Source organism: Pogonomyrmex barbatus, unplaced genomic scaffold (genome assembly GCF_055798465.1).
Source record: "Pogonomyrmex barbatus isolate J1 unplaced genomic scaffold, ASM5579846v1 scaffold11, whole genome shotgun sequence".
Classification (NCBI taxonomy): Eukaryota; Metazoa; Arthropoda; class Insecta; order Hymenoptera; family Formicidae; genus Pogonomyrmex; species Pogonomyrmex barbatus.
In genome coordinates this window covers 3748708-3769225 of record NW_028297107.1, presented here as the reverse complement: position 1 = coordinate 3769225, position 20518 = coordinate 3748708, and the positions used below count along the sequence as shown (strand labels likewise).

Sequence of the window (20518 nt, the reverse complement as noted above, 5' to 3'; positions counted from 1 at the left end):
ACTCTATTTATAATTTCATCTCCGATGTGTGACTACGAGAAATATTTGAAAAGTTAGAATATGCAGGAAGGTAGAAGTTAGAGGATACATACATATATGGAATGTAGAAGAATAAGGAATATGTAAAATTATAAATTAGAGATTCCTTCTGTCTGGTGTATCCTATAAATTATAGGTAGACCCATAATTAAGAATTAAAGAACAAAGCCAGTTAGATGGTACGTCGGTACATTTTACAAAAACCAATGAAATTCGCAATCCTCGCGTAACGCGGACAAGTGCTCCGTTTTACGACCTCGCTTTACAAAGGGTATTACTCATTGCAGTATTTGCATGCGTTACTTAGACTCTTATTTAGCATTACTCCCACGTCCGCGCAAATGCCACCTAACACAGCATCCGGCGTGTGTGTGTGTGTGTGTGTGTGTGTGTGTGTGTGTGTGTGTGTGTGTGTGTGTGTGTGTGTGTGTGTGTGTGTGTGTGTGTGTGTGTGGTGCGCGCAACTCGCTCGTGTGTGTGTGTGTGTGTGTGCTACGCGACCGCGTGCTCGCGCGTCGAAGGCGCGCGTGTGCGGTTTCCACACGTGTAGATGCGTGTGCCCGCGTTTCAGACGTGCGTGCGTGAGTTGGAGTGCTGGTGCGTGTGCCGCGCGAGAAGGGCGAGGGTGTCCTGGGGTAGGGGAAACTAAACGCGTGTCTTCGGTTTTGGTTTTAGTTTCGTGGCAGTCGCTGCCGACGACGACGACGACGATCATAACGACGACGACGACGACGACGACGACGACGACGACGGCGACGACAACGTCGACGTCGACGACGATGACGAGGACGACGTCGATCCTCTCGAGCGACGGTACCGATCTCGTCGACGCGGGAATACCTTCGCGTCTTATCACACCGGTGATCGTGTCCTGATTAAATCGACGTCGCACGTGCGCGCGCGCGCGCGAGTGAACGAGTGTGACGTGCCCCCTGCATCCTCCACAGGTGCTAGCTGCAAATGCGACTGAAACTAAAACCGAGAATACGTCAGTGTCTCCGGTATCGTCGATTGCACCCCTGCCTGTGAGGATTATCTCCTAAGAGATAAAGATTTATTCGTTTCAGAGTATCGCATATGCTCCATTCTACTCGTCCTTATAAATACTCCGAATAAAATTTACGTGTTTCTACGCGATGGTGTAAGACGTAAATCGCAAGTAGTAACTGTCAGATAAACTGTAAATACTGTTCCCTCCGACGCTCTCTCATAAGTATTAATACTATCAATCCTTCGCAAGTGATATTGTGAAAAACTTCGATGGTGTTAATAAAACAAAGTTTTTTATTTTAAAAAACTGAAGTGTTGATTATTAAACACTCCTCCTTTTAAAGAAATAAAAAATTTCTTCTTCTTTAATTTTAATCGTGATCTAAGAAATTCCATTGGTAACCACGACACATCATCTTTGGGGGATATTCGATTTAACGTGATATTGATAAATTCAAGATATTATTGGTAGCAAAATAAAATATAAACAATAAAATTATTTTCATTTAAATAAAGAAGCGTGAAAACGACGCGCGATGCCACCTGACCGCGTCTCTAAATTAAACCATCCGGCGCGCAAAAGGAGGACCACCTATCAAGAATAACGTCAGGGGGGAAGTGAGGGGGCTAAAAAGGGTGTTAAAAAGCGACGCGCAAAGGCACGCGTTCGAGACGCAGGATCAAAGTTGAAATTCTTTTAGAGGGCGGCGAGGGAGGAAGAGGAGGAAAAAGAAAGAGGAATAGAAGGAGAAAGGGGAAGTCAAAGCGGACGAACGGAAGAAGACGACGACCAAGTTGAATGTCGTGAGGCGAGAGTTTCGACCGAAAGAAATGAGCCTGCGGAAAGAAGGGGACACAAAGAAGGCAGGAAAAACCGACTGGTTTTGTTAATCAAAAGATTTCGAGACACGCGTCCGGCTTAATAACGAGCGAAGGGAAGAGGAAGGGCGGGCGTGAAAGGACTCGTCGGAGAACCTCCGATCGCTGAATTGTGTTGCTTGGCGCCTGTGCTTTTTGTACTCCCGACTGAACCCGGCTGACAAAGAATAAGAACCCACCCTTGAGTAAATGAATGGATATTATTGAATTGCCGGCAAATACAAATGTGTTTATGGAATATATTATTTGTACATAATGTACATTATGTACAAATATATCGATGAAAATTAAACGTTTGCAACTTTGAAAAAAATATACTTTGAGAAAAGAAAATACAGAAACTTTTTACAATTACTAATTACTAATTACTAATTACTAATTACTCTCATCTTTTTCACGTGAACATAGTGAAATAAAAGAAAAGATTCTATCCTCGTGAGATTCAGATCGAGAACATAGATCGCGTGGAAAAATATAATAAAGGACAATTATTATTTATTAATAAATTTAATAAATATTAGCTATTAGAATATTAGAGCCAAGATAAAAGAAAACGCAAGTACGTGACAGATAATTCAAGTGTAGCGTTGTAGAGAGTTAAGAACTATTAAATTGGAGGACGTCGAGAATGCCTGGATTCTCCGAGTCCTTTGAGTGGTCGCGATCGATCGACGAAGCGGCGCGATCGAAATTGTTCTCGGAGCCACGTCTATCTCGCGAGAAGGATTGTCGTTGAATCAACCTTGCGCGTACGGAGAAAATTCAATTCGACCGATTGAGATCGAATGCTGCCACCGTGTGACGGGAGAGCGGATCCGACGTGTTGAGTGCGGCCAACGCGACACCTGAGCCCCACGATTCGCGATACACAACACGACATCGAAATGCGCTGCGTGTCGGGATACGCACTTCTGCTGACGAGTCTGCTGATGGTGCTAAGAATTTGCCGAATAGGCGCGGCTTTGGCGAAGGCGTCATCAGAATTTCAGAGCAAAGGTACGTGTGTCAAAGGAATCGAATTTCCTTACAACGTTGTTTATCCAGAATTTCCTCCAACGCGTCGGCCCGCAAAATCTGTTTATCGCTATATTTATTCCCGAATTGCATTTTCAAGGAGATTTTCAGTGAAATTCGAGCTGCCCTAATTACTCTCTATTTTCGACCGTCAACCTCCACCTTCGATATAAGAAACTATGCAAGCGTCTTAGCCTTCGTTGCCCGAAACTGTCGGAAGATTGACATCTAATTAGCAGGTCAGATCCGTCAACGAGGCTATTAACGTGGTATTCGCTTGAAGTTCAACACGTTTCCCCAAGTTTATATTAGGTTACGTTTACACGCTAACCCATTAACTTTGCATCCACGTCACTACGGAGGTGAAATTCTTAATAAATTTTCTTTGATATTAAAATTATTTCCGATTACATATTTTGATATTTCAAAATTGTTAAGTCATGATAAGAACTTTTTATTGTATTATGATATTTTATATATAAATCATATAATCATAATATGGATACATGCTGACATACGACTATAACGATCATAACGAATAATTTATATAATTAATTGTATTATAACAAATAATTATTGTAATAATTTATATTTAAGAGAAGAAAAAATAAACATACATAATATAATAAATTAACTTAAAAAAATTTAAAAGAAGTAAAAAACCAGATTCTGGGTCATTCTTACATAATTTGGGAGATGCCTTGGCACTTTTTGACCATCGACACCAACCGGAAGGATTTAAATAAACCCGCAGGCCCGCATGCGACCTACTGACGTTTTAGCGTTCGTAAAATTCAATCAAGGCACCGTTTGTACGGTTCAATCTCTAGCATATCACGAACAGTTTCACGTGATGCGTCGTTTCCTGTTTATATCATTGCGACATAACATTTTTATCTGCAGAAAGGAAGCAGATAGAACCTCGCATTATCGCGCGTAGCCGCGTGAACAATTTAATTAATCGTGTCGCGGAAGAATCTGGCGAGTAGCAATAATAGCCGTGCCACGGATGGTGGACAGGTAGACAAAATTTGAAATAGTCGTCTGAAATAGACGTCGCCAATTTAATTTGGCGAGACTGCCGACATTCGCTAGTATGCCAGAATAATTACGTTATTAATCTTCGAGTTTCGCGGACTCTCTTGGGAAATCATGAGAACATAAAAAAAAAAGAAAAAAATATACAAAACCCGGAAGGGAACCCATTTTTGAATGTGTCAAATGAAATTAAATGAAAATTTGTAGATTTTTGCGGCTACAATACAGTCAATAACATTTATCGGTCACCACAGGCAATTTTTGCAATATAATTTTTTGATAATCAAAGAATAGGACAGTTGTACTGTAGGAACAGAAAACAAGGAAACAAAGCCGAATGATGTTGTCTGTAGTATCTTTTTTTAAAAAAAAGTATTTTACAATATTTTTTAAAAATAGAATATTGCAAAATATCTCAACCTCAATTAAATGCGAGAAGAATTTTGGAAAAATTTCAATTAAAAATCATTTTATCGAGAATAACAAACGTCGACTGATTTTGAGAAAAACTCTCTTAACTCTAATTGCATGAGGATATGCTAATGCAAGGGGAAAAGTGGCGAACCGCAGCGCGTTAAGATAATGAGCGGCATAATGCGCTAACGCGACCGCATTGCGACCGTTAAGATAAAGCGAACGCGTGCGATTTATCTATATCGGGTTTATATATTCGCGATGCGATAACGCGCGTGCGGGATCCTGCCACTTGGAAAACAGTCGATCGAAAATAGGAAGCGCGGATCGGCGAGTGGATATTTTCGTCGGCGTTCCTCTCTCGGATGCGGGAACCCGGATCCGAGTTTGCAACGAAAGAATTTTCGCGCGATTTATTTTCAGCGGGTGGAAAGGAGCTTTCGGATCTTTGGCTTCGTCACCGTCAACCTCATCGTTCGTATACGATATATAATTATTAAGAATTAACATTGGCCAAACATAATTGTATTTGTTGGCAACCGGTGGGAATTTAATTAAACATATACAGACGCTTATATGTAAAATTATAAATTTAATAAAAATCCTGAAAATTTTATAAAATTTTATAAAATCCTGATAGTTTTACGCGATCAATCGTTTGCCTTACCTCGTTTGGTTATACGAAAAACGATTAAATTGCCGATAATCATGACGCTCATGTAGGCATCATCGCTAGAGTCTTTACATGTTTCTCTAACAGTAAAAGTCATGTATAATGGTCCATTGCGAAAGCAACACTTTCTGCGAAATGAAAACACATAAACCATTGCAGCGTACTTTTCGCGCATGGAAGATCATCCTTGCATCGTTGCATCTTGACAACTCCCTCGATATAACTCATGTTAATTTCCTGATACGTAGTTCAATTTGCATCTTATCTGTATGTAATACGAGCAGTTTTTATATAAAAGAAAGATTAGACTTTATCTAAAAGAAAAAAGATATTATAAAATTTCTCCAAAGAAAAAGATGTTATAACCTTTTGAAATATTTATCATAATTTTTTGGATAATTAAATAAATTAAAAATTGTAGAGGATGTAAATATTAATATCTAGATTTATATAAGAAGACAAATGGGTAAAATGGTAATTTAACTCTGCGAGATGTTAAGTATGAATTACATTTTGAACATGGTATGTACTTTTAATTAATGCGCGCGCATTGCTGCAAACGTCAGAAATGATAAAGTAAAATAAGATAATTCCTCATTAAATGAAAACAGATTCTTGTACATTTAGCCCCCCCCCCCCCCTCCAGAACGTTATTCACAATAATTATATATTACTTTCAATGCTTAATTGAAAGCGTAATTAGCTTAATTAGCGTGAATCGCGTTTTACAAATATTTTGCTACGCGATGCACTGCCGTTGTATTATTATTTAATATTTATAGTTACTCAGTCTTTATTGATTCGAGTAATCGTTGATTCATCAAACAAGGTCCAAGTAATTAATTGCAGCGCGTTTTGACATTTGTCCAACCGCTTACTGATCCTAAACTCGTGCGTTGTTGTGCGTGACACATGTCGCCGGCGTTACAAACGAGTATATGGTTGATTATATGCACGAAAATTATATGGAAAGGAGAGATAGAGATAATATACAAACGCATCAAATATACGATGCAATATCATTGAAACAGTTAATGGCTCGAATCTGTTATTCGTTATTCAATATTCCGTTGAAATAATTAGCGATCTCGAATCGGTAGCGTTTCAAACGGATTAAGTATTTTGTGAACGCATAACTGACATTAGAATTAAATAAATTTAAATTTAAATTTTTATACGTTTAAATTAAACGTATCTATGAGATTGTACGTATGAGATTGAGTGATAAATTTGCAAAGTTATTCATGAAACTCGGCTATACGAAATGTTAAAGTGTTACACGTGTATCCCGTGAAAGATTGATAAAATCGCAATCTGTTATCGTTCCGACACTGATCGTGAAACATTGCGTCGTTAATATTTAAACTCAAAGTGATCAAGGGTCGAAGGACAAAATAGCGAGGTGGAACACGGAGAAAGGGTTGGCCTTTGAAAATGGTACAGGTTTGACTAATGTAACGAGGGAACCAGGAGAAACACGGGTCAGAGCATTGGTGAAATTATCATACAAAGTGGTCAAAGCCATCTCCGCATACCCTCCTTTTCCATCCCTTAGGCGACCCTCGGGACGGGCAGCCTCGCGGGGAACCGAAAGGAACAGAAGGTGGTCGACCGAGAATATCGATATAATTGTCAGGTTGCGTGTAGCCTGTTATTTTAAAATAGATCCGGATAAATTATTATAGATAGGAGGCCACATGCTCTTTGTAAATAATTATTGGCCATTGAGATAAGATATATTACCTATTTCTTTTTGATCATTCCGGCCGTCATAAGTCTTTATCGATTTAAATTCGACTGACCCACCTTTCAAATCGATCATTATTACTACGATCATCATTAATCTTTTTACATCTTTGTTTTTGTATATGTATATATATATATATGCCCTTTACGTTTACTTCACTTCATCATAAATACAATTTCAGATGAAAAAAATAATCAGTATTATTATTAAATAAAACCTAAGAATTGATTTATGTGTGAGATTTTTTCCTTCAAATTTGTAAAAAATATTTTTGTTTATTTTTACATTTAAATATTACTTCTTCAAGTTTCTATATAAATTATGCACGTGTTGTTTTTTTTTTTAAAGCCAATAATTTTCTTTTGCTGTGCGCGGGCATGGAAAAATTTCGACGTGAGATAAGCACGACCGCGAATTTGATCCGTTGAACGATAGATGCACGATCGAAGTGAAAGAAAGGGCAGGGAAAGAGGCCAGGCTGCGACCCGTACGGAAATAGACGCGAGTCGCCGGAAGCACGATTTCCCAACGAATACACGATACAAAAATAGCAGAGTTGTCCCTCCCGGCCGACTATTATTTACATAACCGCCCGATGCGCTTAAGCGAGCTTTTTTCCGATTTTCAAATCGATTTTCTGGAAGACGAAAGAGAAAGAAAGGAGGGAGGAGCGAGAGATCTGTATTTCTGTCTGTATTTCTTATATTAAAAAGAGAAAAATGAGAAAACAGAAACAAAGGAACGTACGGAATAATCCACTTTGGGGTCCATGTACCACCGTATTCATTTTTTTCTTGTGGAAGACAGGTGGATGCAGTAGCCGACTGCTTAAAAACAACAGATCTATTCTTTTTAACCGCAGGGCTTATACATTTTTTTTTTTTTGTGAACTTGGAATGAAAGAAATATATACTCATGCCATGAAGAAGAAATAAAGGAGAACATACGCGTTTTCGTTCCAGAAAGAAGAACCGAAGGAACAATGAAATACGATGGACTGTATTATGATGATGAACTATACATGTTCTCTTATTCGTCAAAATCCAGGATATGAAAATTTACATATTCTGAAAAGATTATAGGAAAGAACGTATCGTTAAACATTTCTTCGTCAAAATTATAACGCTGTATCGCACTCGTGCAATTCCATGCACACATTCGAATGATATAAAAAAATATGATAGAATAATTTATTCGTCAGATCTTTTCGAGTTGATTTAATATATTAAATTATGTGACAATCAAGGGGGGTTTCGTGACTCTGCGTTGAGTGCCTTAACAGGTGCAAACGCGCCGCGTTTGAGTTGCACTGAGTAGAATGCCTAACCGCCAACGTAAAACAGGGCGCTTAGTCGCAACCCTCTCGTCAGGTTCTTAAGGGCTCGTTAAGGGCGATGAAACATGTAGCAGCGTACTAATGAAGCAGTTCTTCGCGAACGGTACCATCATCGTTCGTGCTCGCGTGGCCATGTGCACGATGAGCAAGTGCGTCCAGGCGCGTGTTTTGCTAAACTGGATCTGGAATTTTACACGTAAAAATCCATGATTTTTGTTTCGCATATTTTCTCTAGCTTTCTCTCTCTCTCTCTCTCTCTCTCTCTCTCTCTCCCCTTTATTTTTGCCGTGGTAATCCGTGTATGCAAACAATTTCTTTCGATACATTCAAAGTATTAGCGTCGTGTCGCAGACATAGACATAGGTCTTCTATCGAAGAAGGGAAAAAAGGAAACTCGATAAAATATGATGACGAGAGACGACTCAAGACGTATACTCACAATGAGAGAATTATCAATGGCATACCACGATGTGCATTAAACAGCAGCGCGCCTCGTGCACGTGCGGCCGGCCGGCCCGCGGGCTCATGCCATATCGTTTCTATTTTCTGCACCGGTACTTCATAACGATGTGGCGAATCTAAGTTTAAATCGCGTGCTGAGGGCAGAGTAAAATCATGGACAATGGTGCATCGAACCTATGTCCATTGTCGCGGTTGCGATTACGTGTCCAGCTGGCAGAATTACGAGGGAAGCTATTGTTATTTCGCCAAGAAGATTTTGATCCCCGAAAACAATAGGCAGACAGAATTCTTAGTCACATTTAATTTTCAAGTCGCTCGCGTCAAAATTACAATCATGTAAAAGCCGTAAAATTATAATTATAAAAATAATAATAAAATTATAAAAATTATAATTTAGCACTTAAATATATATATGTTAAATGCTATATTGTATAATATACGTTCGTGTAACATCTGTGTAATATATTATATTTATTTATTCTCTTCAGAATGTACTCAGAATATCTACAGAGTAAATCTTCTTGTATATTTTCACCAGTATATCTTGTATATTTTCACCAGTATAAATACAGCATCTCATTTCGCAGGATGTATTTATAACATCATTATTAATTCGCGTAAATATTTTTAGAATATGCTCATTACTTGTATGAGACGTTGTCCGTACATTTGATTGTCTCTTGATAAAATATATAATGTTTAATGCAAGCTGTTTCTCTTAAAATAACATACTGTAACAATGAAGTTAAAAATTTCAAAATTTCAACATTATTAAAACGCTATTTTCCCGTAATCTTTGATTGTTGCTAACGTTATTATATGATAAACGTGATTTATGTTCTTCTGTCAGCCGCTTGTGGACGTAATCACAAAAAAATATATAATTCACATGTCACGGGAAAGATTTGTATCTTGACTTTTAACTAGGTTGATGTGTGACGATTATTGATTATAATTTTGAACGGGACAGAGTATTTTTCAATATTCCACGTCATACTTTCGCAATTATCTCTTGATTGAATCTCGCAGAATTAAATATCATGTTATATGAAAAAAAATTTTAGATTAATAAGAAAGATATGACTAATGAAAATATACAACTAGAAAATGTGTAATTTTTCTCTTTTCAGCACCCGTGAGATTAGTCTGGGCGGCCGAAGGCGACAATGTGGAATTGCCATGCGACATCACACCACCGACACCGGGGGATAGAGTTAACATGGTTCTCTGGTTCAAGGACAACGCCGGGATACCGCTCTACAGGCAAGTCTTGCACTTTAAAAATAATCCTATCCCGATCTGACTATTTTTACGTGACGCTAATACCACAAAGCTAGAACGCCAATCCATCTGAGTTTAGCTCTGCGAAAGACGCCGCCATTAATTTTCACAAATCATAACCAAGTTGCGAGATGCTAGTCTTAAAAATAAAAAAAAAAAGACGCAAAGATTTATAGGAAATCTACCGCAAATTTATATGTAAGTGAAAATACATTTCTTAAAACGCGCAAAGAAGAAACGAAATTTTTTTTCTCGTTTGAACACATGATTTTAACGTTTAAAAATATTCTTCCTGCTGTCGATTTCCTGTGTTCTGAGAATCTGTGAGAAATGATTCACGTGGTTAACTTTCTGCCGAAAGTCTGACTCCCGAATGCTGGCTAAGCCCGCATTATTGGGGGATGCCATTGTTCTGAAGTCGCATCTCGAAATATCCCGGCATGAGAGCCTAGGCCTGAGCGTGAACTCTCATTATGGACACCTCCGACGTATTCTGTTCGCGACATATAAATATCACAGGCTCATTAACGATCGATGTAAATGAGCGCAATCTACATTTCAATATTAAAAATTATCAGTTTTAATTATATCGAGCTGGAAAATTTAAAATAATTAAAATTGTCAGATTAAAATTGTTTTAAAGATATTGAAGATTAAAAATGTTTGAAGATAATATAAAATTTCAATAAGATATTTATATATTATACATTTATATAATATTTATATATATATATATATATTTTTTTTTTAACTCGCTTAGATCAGAGTAGAAAAAATAAATTTTGAGTTACAAGTTGAGGTTTCTGTTCGTGAGCTTTTTATGAAGCGTTTTGAAAAGCATTATTTTGTTATATCTATTTTATTTGTATATTTATTGCATGGACAATTATAAAATACACTGGTGTATATACACGAGAAAATTTAAGTTAGGCTAGATCAGGGCTATATAAATAATTCGACTGAATTTCTACGATCGGAAGTGTAGAATGATGAAATTTCATAACACCAACTCGAGCTTCAGGAATAGCAGTCGATCGAAGACTCTTTTCGGCTGACATAGGCATTAAACAGAGCACGAGACATCGCTTATTTATGAAAACGGTCTCTGGCATCGTAAAGCAAGATGTTTCTTCATCAACTATCATTCGTTCGTCTATGAGAAATAAATAGAGCCGTGTAAAAGTCACGTGCGCTTGAAAGAATTTTTATTACGAATTTTTATTACTTTATTATATTTCAAACTACCCCGTTTTTTGTTAAAAAATTAAAATGTAATATAAAATATTGTTTTTTTAATAAGATACATACATATATAAATACATTTTTTGTTAATTAGATCTTTCAGAAATTAAAGAGAAAGTTATAAGTAATTTTCAAAAATTATATATTATAAGAAACAAATTGTTTATTAAAAATAAGTAGATTTGCTTCAGAATGAAAATTTTATGATTTTCATCGAGATTGATGTTGTAGTAAGAAAAAATACAGAGAGCTAGAAGCGTAATGCGAAAGCAAATGATGCAATGTGAACGAAACGTGTAGGAAACTGTCAGTGAATGGTTATCAAAAACGTGATGGTTATAAGGTTCACAAGGGAGCATAAAGTTCTGGGCAATATCAAAGGACCTTTATAGAAGAAATACAACAAGCAAAAGGGATCATAGAGCGTCAAAGGGAAGCGCGAACAAGTTGCGAGGATGGAACATAAAGCAGTCTCTGGTTATTTGCGCCTTCTGCTGGCGAAGCGCTCTCCTCACAGGCTTTCCCGCGGAATCGCGCTTCCGATAGTCGCTGAAATGGTCGCGAAATGGCAGAAAAAAGAAGAAATAAACGCATCGAATCGAAAGGAATTTGCACCGCGGTACTTCGGAATCCGGCACGATAGAACGTTTTATCAAAGGATTCGTACTTTTTATTCCGATACGTGAAATGAGAAAAGTTTCGTTTATTATCGAAGTCATTTATCGTAAATGATACCATTCAGAATCTTTTTGAACGAAAGAACGGACAAAGACTCGGTCGAATCATGACTGAGTTTTGAACGCACACACATGATTTAGACGAGGGCTCGTCTACCAGTCGCTTTTTACGTTTTACGCCTTCGAATTCCTCGTAGCTGAGGACATCTCATGCGTTCGAAGAACCGTCATATTCCCGTTTCAATGGAGATAGGAGATAACTCTGCTCAATTTCACGGCACGTAACTCAAGTTACACGAGATGGAACTTTCCTCCGTTGCTTCCGAGTCGACTTTGACGACGTATTTGGCAACGGATCGTCGTCAACCGCAAATATCAACGGCGAATCACGCGACGTGCGGTAAACAGCTTTGATGATATCTCTTTTTCCCGTTGCCTTCGTCCGTTTTTTCGCGGTGCGCAGGAACGATTTCCTGTTCCCGTCGTTGCGCAATAACCCAGCTCTCCAAAGCTAAGAGGATCTAAATCCGCAAGTGACGAGCCTGCCAAGTGTCCTTTTTTTTTCGGCCGCGAATAGATGCGCTATGCACGCGAGTTTAGTCACCGAGAGCCGCCAATTGGCGAAAGCGCGATGTTTACCGAGTTTCCGTACCGGAAATGCTCAAGATCGCGATGGAGAAGTTTAGTTTAGAAAATTCCTCCCAACTGAATCAATGGCGCCTTAGCCTGAAAATGACATTCCTTGAATATATTTGAATATATTTTAATCAAACATATTTACCCTTAAAATAATGAAAGTAAATTTTCTCGATTGATTAAAAAGAATGTCAAAGAGAAAGAATAATGTTTGACAACTCGTATCATGATTTTTATGTTGAAAATTATTTTATATTTATTATTTGAAAATTATTTTGAAAATGATGGTAACGACAACGTGTGTAATATTTTTACTCGCGACGCTGATCGTAAAGTAATTCAATAAAGTGAGTTGTTTATTCTTATGTTCATTCGCGCTCGATAGCAAATCCGATTTAAAAAAAAATACTAGTCGCATTGAAAAAATAATTTGAATCGGTCATAATTTAATTAATTAATATATAATATAAAGCTTAATATATTTTAATATATTTGTCTTTCTCTACAGTTTGGATGCGAGAAATAGTAATTTGACCAGTGCCATCCACTGGGCGGTCAGTGACGACCTCGGAACACGAATGTACTTCCAGGTTGGCGACGGCCAGCGGGCGAAATTAAAGGTCAACGAGGTGACGTTGAAAGACCAGGGTATCTTCAGGTGCAGAGTGGACTTCGTGGACTCGCCGACGCGAAACTTTCGCGTGAACTTGACTCTAGTTGGTAACTATCGCGTTTCAAAGAGTGACAAGAGAGTGACGAAAACATTGTTACAACGTCACGTTTAACACTTTCAGAGCAGCCAAGTAGACCTGTGATACACGATGCTCAAGGACGAGAAGTGACGGGGGTGGGCGGCCCCTTCCTGGAGGGTTACGATCTTGCTCTGACGTGTCAAGTGGCTGGAGGTATGCAATCTCACCTTTTTAAGTTATCAATGCGCATATTCTTTGTCGTTGTTGTTCTGTCTTTTGATATTTTACAAATGATATTCGATATAAATTGGAAGTTGATTGATAGAAGAGCTACGTGGGTAATTGATTCACAGGAAGGCCTAAACCTTCAGTGACATGGTGGAAAGATGGCGAGCTGCTCGACGGTGTAATCGACACTCCACCTATTAACCCACCGAACAAATTTACATTGAACCACTTGTTCATCGATAAAGTTACCAGATCATTGTGGGGAGCGAAGCTCGAATGCAAAGCTCAATCTGGACCGATGGGGAAACCCATCGTTCGCGAGGTCCCTCTCGACATATATCGTAAGTATCGTATTTTACATGTTTACGTGTTTCATATGTTCGACCGAAATTACATTTCGAGAAATTGATGTTAATTTAAGGAAAATTTTGAAAAACAATACACGAAGTTCGTGAAGTATACTTTGAAATTAGTTTCGAGTCCCGACTTTGATTACGAGGTCGTAAATCTCTTGGCGATCACACCCTATCGAGGGCTTCGATTTGAGGACCTTCCGACACTTTTTTAACTCCTTCTCACTGTTTGAACGATGAAATGCAAAAGGCGGCATTTCCGGGAAATGGATCATAAATGCCGCGTTAACGTGACATCTGCTTAAAATAAAATCGAAGAAACGCACGCACGGTCTTCAAGGCCGTTCCCGCGATCCTAAGCACGTGCTAAAAGGCGGGCTCAAGCGGCGCGTGTTAAAGGGCACTCTTGGCACGTTTTATTCGATCGACACGTTACGCTTCCGTTTCTACGCCTTCCTCTTGTATTTATTTTTAGTCGAGCTAAACAGGAAAACTGTCACACTTTGCATCTACGAGAGAGACAGGCACTTGTTGCAACCCTCGAAGAAAAATTATGACTGAATTTAAACAAAAAAATTATCTACAATTTAAAAAAGCGTGTAAAATATTTTTCTTATTATTTTTCAGTCCTCCAGTAAAATTTAAATATGAAAGAAAATTATTTAATATATTTAATAATATTTTTAATTCAGCCATAATATTGCATCTTGTCTTTTTTCTCTAATTTTTTTTTAATTCTGTTTTCCAAATCAGAATTCTTTTTTGCATCCCGGAGTATATTTCATAGTGAAGAAAGAAATTTAAATATAGTTGCGAGCAACTGATCCGCGGCGGAAGCAAAATGAATTCCAACCATTTTCCGCGCGGTCCTCCTTAGGTCTTTTGACGGTCGTATTTCGCAGAATTGTCGTCTAAAAGTAAAAATACGTGGCAGCGGGCATCTGGCCCTCCCTCGGACCGTTATTTTCGTGGTGCGAGGCTCTGGCACAAAGTTTTTTGCATCCAGTAGGGATCATCTGTCATGCTTACATCCGCAGATGTAAATTTTTGACAACGAAGTATCCTTATTAAACCGGCACATGTTTCTTGCTTTCCTGTCTTTTTAAATTAGAGCTCTTTGTGATTTCATCCTTTACTATTAATTCGTATCACATTTTAGTTAAACCGGCGATCGTGAAGATCAGTCTGCAGGAGGATCAGATCTTCGCTGGTCGTCCGATAACTGTCAAGTGCGAAACGTGGGGTAGTTCTCCGGCGGCTAGGATCATTTGGAGACTCGGCGAACACGTGATAGGCGATTCCAACATATCAACCACGCAGAGGACTAACTCGACGATGAGCAGATTGGCTTTGATCCTCAGCAAAGAGGACGACGGCAAGGAATTAATTTGTCGAGCCGAAAATCCAAGATTTCCCGGAGGGGTCCTCGAGGAAGTCAAAACGCTTCATATCTCTTGTGAGTTTTCGAACGTTTTGCAACGTTTATAACTTTCAAACTTGGCCTCTCGATTGAATGTCTAAGTGAATCCGAAAATAATCCTTTTTTTTTTTAAATTTTATTTACAATAGTTTTTACAGTAAGTGCCATCGTAAAAAAAATATTATTTGAAAATCGATCACTCGTATTCTTTTATATTTAAATATTCTGCGAACTGAAATGGCGATATTTATTGCGAAATCGAGTACCGTAATAAACAATGACGCAATCTCTCCAATTACAAACAGATGCTCCAGTAGTCGTCGCTCGTTTGGCTACCGGTTACGTCTTGGACACTTTGAGGGAAGGCGATGATCTCAAGTTGATCTGCGACGTTCAGAGCAACCCGCCGCCAACGCAAGTGACTTGGTATCACGATGTAAGTAGAGACAGGGAAAGGAAAAAAAAGAACGGTCTCGTTATTCGAAATGAGTCACTGCTATTCAGATCTTCGCATTCTTCTTTGTAGAATCAGCGACTGGACCACGACGTGAGTGCCGGAATTCTGCTGTCTTCTAATTCATTGACCCTCCGCGTGCTCACACTCGCACACATCGGCGGATATTTCTGCACGGCCACGAATACTGTGGGAGAATCTTATAGTCCGCCTCTTTTTATCCACATGAAATGTGAGTAATCGCTCTATTTATTTTTACTTATTTTTGTTAAAATGAATCGTTTCCTGAACATCGTTCATGAACAATAACATACATGGCATACATGGCAAATTAAATTATTATCAAGTCATATTAGATTTTCTAATTTAATTTGAATGTTTTATACTCATTTTTCTCAATGTAGATTAATTTAACCTCGCGGTTTAACATATTTTTATTTTATTTTAGTCCTAAGAATTAGAAAAAAATAAAAATAAAATAAATTAAGATTAAAATTAATAAATATTGATTAAAATTACTAAGATACGACATCAACATGTGAAAAATAATTAATTATTAGTGTTCTTGTTTAAAAATATTTGTACGCATGAATTTTGTCCTATTCATGGTATTTCTTCTTTCTAATGTTTCTGTTCTAATGATAGATGCACCGAGATGCAAACAAGGTAATGAGAGAAGAGAGATCACCGTCGCTCGATACGAGACGGTATTACTCAAGTGCGAAGTGGAGGCATTACCTGATGACGTACGATTTTCGTGGACCTATAATGGTACTATCGGCGATGTTTTACCTATACCAAATTCGAGAATCGAAAGTAAAGGGCTCAAGAGCATGCTAGCATACACTGCTAATGCCGAGACCGACTATGGCACGTTGGCCTGTTGGGCGAGCAACAGCATCGGACGACAAAGAACACCTTGCATATTTAACATCGTGCCTGCTAGTGAGTCATCAGCTGTCAATTATCATTTCTTATAAACCAATTTTATAATGAAAGGAACTGTGTGCATTATCAGACAAAATAAAATGTTTTCGACAAGTAAAATGTAATTAAATTCAAAATTTGTTAGCATACAAATTTTTAACATCATTTAAGAAGGTTACACCTTCGTTGAGGATTTAAATGCTGGTTTCTTTTCATCATTCAGAACCACCGCAGTCGCCAATGGATTGTGCATTGCATAACGAGACCAGCTTGTTGGAGGTTAATTGCATCCCGGGATCAGACGGTGGATCACCACAGCACTTTTTGCTCGAAGTACGGGGATCCCTCAGGAATTCCGGAATTGGTCAAATCGACCCTCACACCCTTCAGACTCCTCAGAGCGATCAGGGAATGGTCGGGGAATTTCCCCCCATATATCAGGACATAAATCCGACTCCGAACTTCCAGCTTCACGACCTTGAACCAGGGTACGATTATACGGTATATGTTTACGCGGTCAACGGACGTGGCAGAAGCGAACCTGCCCTTCTGGAACACGTCAGGGTCGTTGAACCCATTGGCAGAAAGATGGAGAGGGGTGGACTTTTTTTGGAAGATTTGAAAAAGGCGTTGCCGCAAGCCAGCTCCGAGAACATGATTATCGTCATTGCACTGACAGGTACAGGTAAAATCGATATTGCTAGCTTTTTACTTTGGTTGGTAATATGTTAATTTCGCCTAATCACCTAGCAACACCTATCTTAATTTATAGTGAGTGATCGAAACAAAAAATCGTTTCTTCACACATTTGAAATTTTTGTAAATTATTTTTATTTCTTTACTGTTCTTATCTTAATATTATAATTAAGAAACATAATAATATATTAGATTATTTTTTTCTGTAAAGTGAATAAAAAAAGTATTATGTTTAAAAGCAAAAGTTTTGAAATTAAATTTATAACTTTTAAACATTTTGTTAGACATCTACTGTGCATTGTTATATTTAATCTACTTTCTTAAAAAAAACTATTTCGATTTATTAATATATGTTAATAAATTTTACATTTATTTTTGTCTTGTACATAATGCAATTTTGGTTTTAAGGTGCGGCAGCGTTGGTCCTCGTCGGTATTGGAGTAATCATCGGCATAGTGGTCTGCAGAAAAAGATCAAACCCTCCCATTATAGAAGGCCCAGATGATTTCACTACACCGACCTACGTTCCGGCTCAGAGAGTCGAGCCCAGGATCAGATACTCTAATGAAAATAGGCGATCTCAAAGAACAAGTCTCTACATTGAAGAAAATCGAAAAGGTAGCTATCGCAAGGAAAGAAGAGAAAGGATCTGGTGGATAGCATAATTTCACAATTGGAATAATTATTAAATCTTCTTTCAGAACCGGATATATTGCAACGAGTGGAGCTCGACTTACAAGACTAAGCCACCTGATTCTGTACAGTAGAAATAATCAAGACGAAGTGCAATGTAGAATTCCATACATAAAGTTCAATTGCTCCTCGAGATTCGCATAAATTTCTAAGTTAGTTCCGTCTATCGAATTTATATCACGTCGTAAAACTGGAGGCGGTTATCGGCTGTAACGAGTAATCGTCAGCCATGTAAATCGCTCATTTGATTCGAGGGATGTTGTCGATGGAGCGACACATAGTACTTTTTACGACCAAATCGGGAAATCTTCATTGATCTTCACGCGCAAATTGAGGCGGTTACGAAACATTCTATTAGTTATTTACGTTCGTTTTCTGCGGGATGTAAAAGGTCCGCGGACGAAATTTCTATGTTAGATTGTATAGAGTCTAGGATTAAAGTAACATTAAAATGTACAGCTATTTTTACAACGTAAGAGGCTAAGGCGTCGGTCTACTACCATATACTTGCAAGTATTAGCGTATTAACGTCGACCTAAAAACGTGATCTTATGTACCTTTGTCGGATAATAGTGACTGCTTCAAAAAGAGACATCAATTTTAAAACTTGAAATCTCTAGAGACTTTAATGTGTGTACTTCATGAATATCGAATTTTTCCTATTAGAAAATGTTGTGCTTACGCAATATCATACTTCGTGTTTTACTAAGCTGTTGTAATCGATTTATATTTCGGATATACTTTTTTTGAAGCAGTCGGTAGTTTATAAATTATTATTAATGTTTAATTTGTATCTAAGCTTTTATCAGCGTAATTCACGCTATTCCATACGATGTAAATATTGCATTCACGAGCATTAATTGATATACAGAGTAAAAGAAGAAAATAAAAGTTGTATTATTAGTGATTAATAAAGCTAAAAAGGCTACTATAGAAAGAACTTTTTTATCTCTTTTATTCCCATAAAAGAGAAGGGATTCATTAATAGTTAACCATTTTATGATAATTAGCAACAGGGTAATCTTGTGTAAATAATATATATTTCTACTATGTTCTACACGTTAAACGCATTAAAATCACTGACGTTGAAATTATTCATTATTATTATTATTACAATTTGTCAATTATTAGCGATAATAAGCTTACTTGAAGCGGCTACTGATTTAATTATTCTATTTCGCAAACGTGTCTGGCTTTATAATCGTTCATATTGTCGAACATAATACTCTATGATAAGTGAATTGGCATTTAACGTATCGCGATTTGATGTGCCATTTAAATGAATTACAGAATCGGATTATATAAACGCGTGGACTCTCTTCAACTTTGGAGAGAGATCGCATTTAGAAGTATCTCGAATCCCGAGTGTCGATAAAGAAGCGCAATTTTTAATAAATAAAAACATTAAAAAATTAATTCCAATTACGAAGGTGTTCTGAATTATAGATAAATACATTAATGTGTAAAAAATTAAATTTCTCCTTACTTTTTGAGAATTAAAACGTGATCTACGTTATCAGCTATTAGTACAGAGATTGATATATACATTTATGATACATAGAAATATACGTTTGATAGCGCCACATGTACAAAGAAGCATATTAATATATACTAGTATTTATCTATAATACAATCATATAATTATCATTAAATTTTTCTTCCCGTCTGATATTAATAATTCTAGGTTTTCGAAATGGCAATCGATTTCGATTTAAAATTTTAATTCTCACTTTTTATCTCAATTACGACATTAAATATGAATTTTAGAATATTAGTGTTGTCGGTATTATCGTTATATATTAAATGATATATTATAATTAATTTAAAAGCACGTTAAATGCAATGTCTGCATTAAGATTGCAAGCATATTGCAATAATATACGACCTATACATGTTCGTTTTATATTCGTGAAATCGAACACTTTTCCATGAATACCAACAATCCATTAATGAAAACTTCATCAACGGAATAATTACGTCGCTGCACACGACAGTTGTCCCATTTCCGCAAATTGCCTAGCAACGGTTGTGATTTAGAGCCATGAATTAAATATTGCGTGACATATAGAGAGAGAGACACGTTATAATCTTTCGCAAAACGCGATAGTACACTTTCGCTCGCGTGCATCAGACATGTAAGATATATATATATATATATATATATATATATATATATATATATATATATATATATCGACGGATTGAATTATCCGAGCTTATTAAAATAATTACATGTATATTGGGGCTATTAGTATGAAGCTATTAAAATAATTATATGTTCAATATGCAATAATTGTGACTGTATCGGCCCAGGAATATAATGTAACAAGGGATACTCTCGATCACAAAGAGAGGATTAAAACGAAACAAGTAAATTTAATTAGTACATAAATAATAAGATAAATATTATTTTAAAAATTCGTCAATTTATTACACTCGCTTGGACGTAAAATTAGTGAGAAACACATACGATAAATTCATAATCAGAACTGGTCTAGAAAATACACGCGCCAGCATAGTAAAACTTAGCATAGTAAGACAACATATAAATAGAGGTGACTATCATAAAATCTTGTTATATTTTTACATTCACACGCCCGTGTTACGCGTTATGTTGCGCGCGCGCG

General features: G+C 37.2%; 1 protein-coding gene across 3 annotated transcripts; it reads left to right on the top strand.

Annotated features, from left to right (window-relative positions):
• The first annotated feature begins 691 nt into the window (after positions 1–691).
• side (motor axon guidance molcule sidestep) lies at positions 692–18831 on the top strand. 3 transcript variants are annotated; one of them, XM_089070935.1, is made up of 13 exons: positions 692–1064; positions 1731–2904; positions 9723–9855; positions 12937–13148; positions 13223–13333; positions 13474–13689; positions 14861–15157; positions 15427–15557; positions 15648–15807; positions 16221–16520; positions 16726–17187; positions 17607–17816; positions 17900–18831. In XM_089070935.1, exons 2-13 carry the CDS (start codon positions 2793–2795, stop codon positions 17941–17943), a joined length of 2388 nt encoding a protein of 795 aa, XP_088927061.1. In that variant the 5' UTR covers positions 692–1064; positions 1731–2792; the 3' UTR covers positions 17944–18831. The 3 variants fall into 3 exon arrangements, with proteins under 3 accessions (XP_088927061.1, XP_025072928.2, XP_088927062.1); XM_025217143.2 differs by having other exon boundaries at positions 692–2904; XM_089070936.1 differs by having other exon boundaries at positions 694–2904; positions 16726–17181.
• The last annotated feature ends 1687 nt before the right edge of the window (positions 18832–20518 follow it).

Bases quoted from the DNA above. Each gene is read 5' to 3' on its own strand.
- side (XM_089070935.1), top strand. From the start codon at position 2,793: ATGCGCTGCGTGTCGGGATACGCACTTCTGCTGACGAGTCTGCTGATG. The intron at 15,808-16,220 runs GTGAGTAATCGC...TTCTAATGATAG, and splicing joins TCTTTTTATCCACATGAAAT to ATGCACCGAGATGCAAACAA. The intron at 16,521-16,725 runs GTGAGTCATCAG...TTCATCATTCAG, and splicing joins ATTTAACATCGTGCCTGCTA to AACCACCGCAGTCGCCAATG.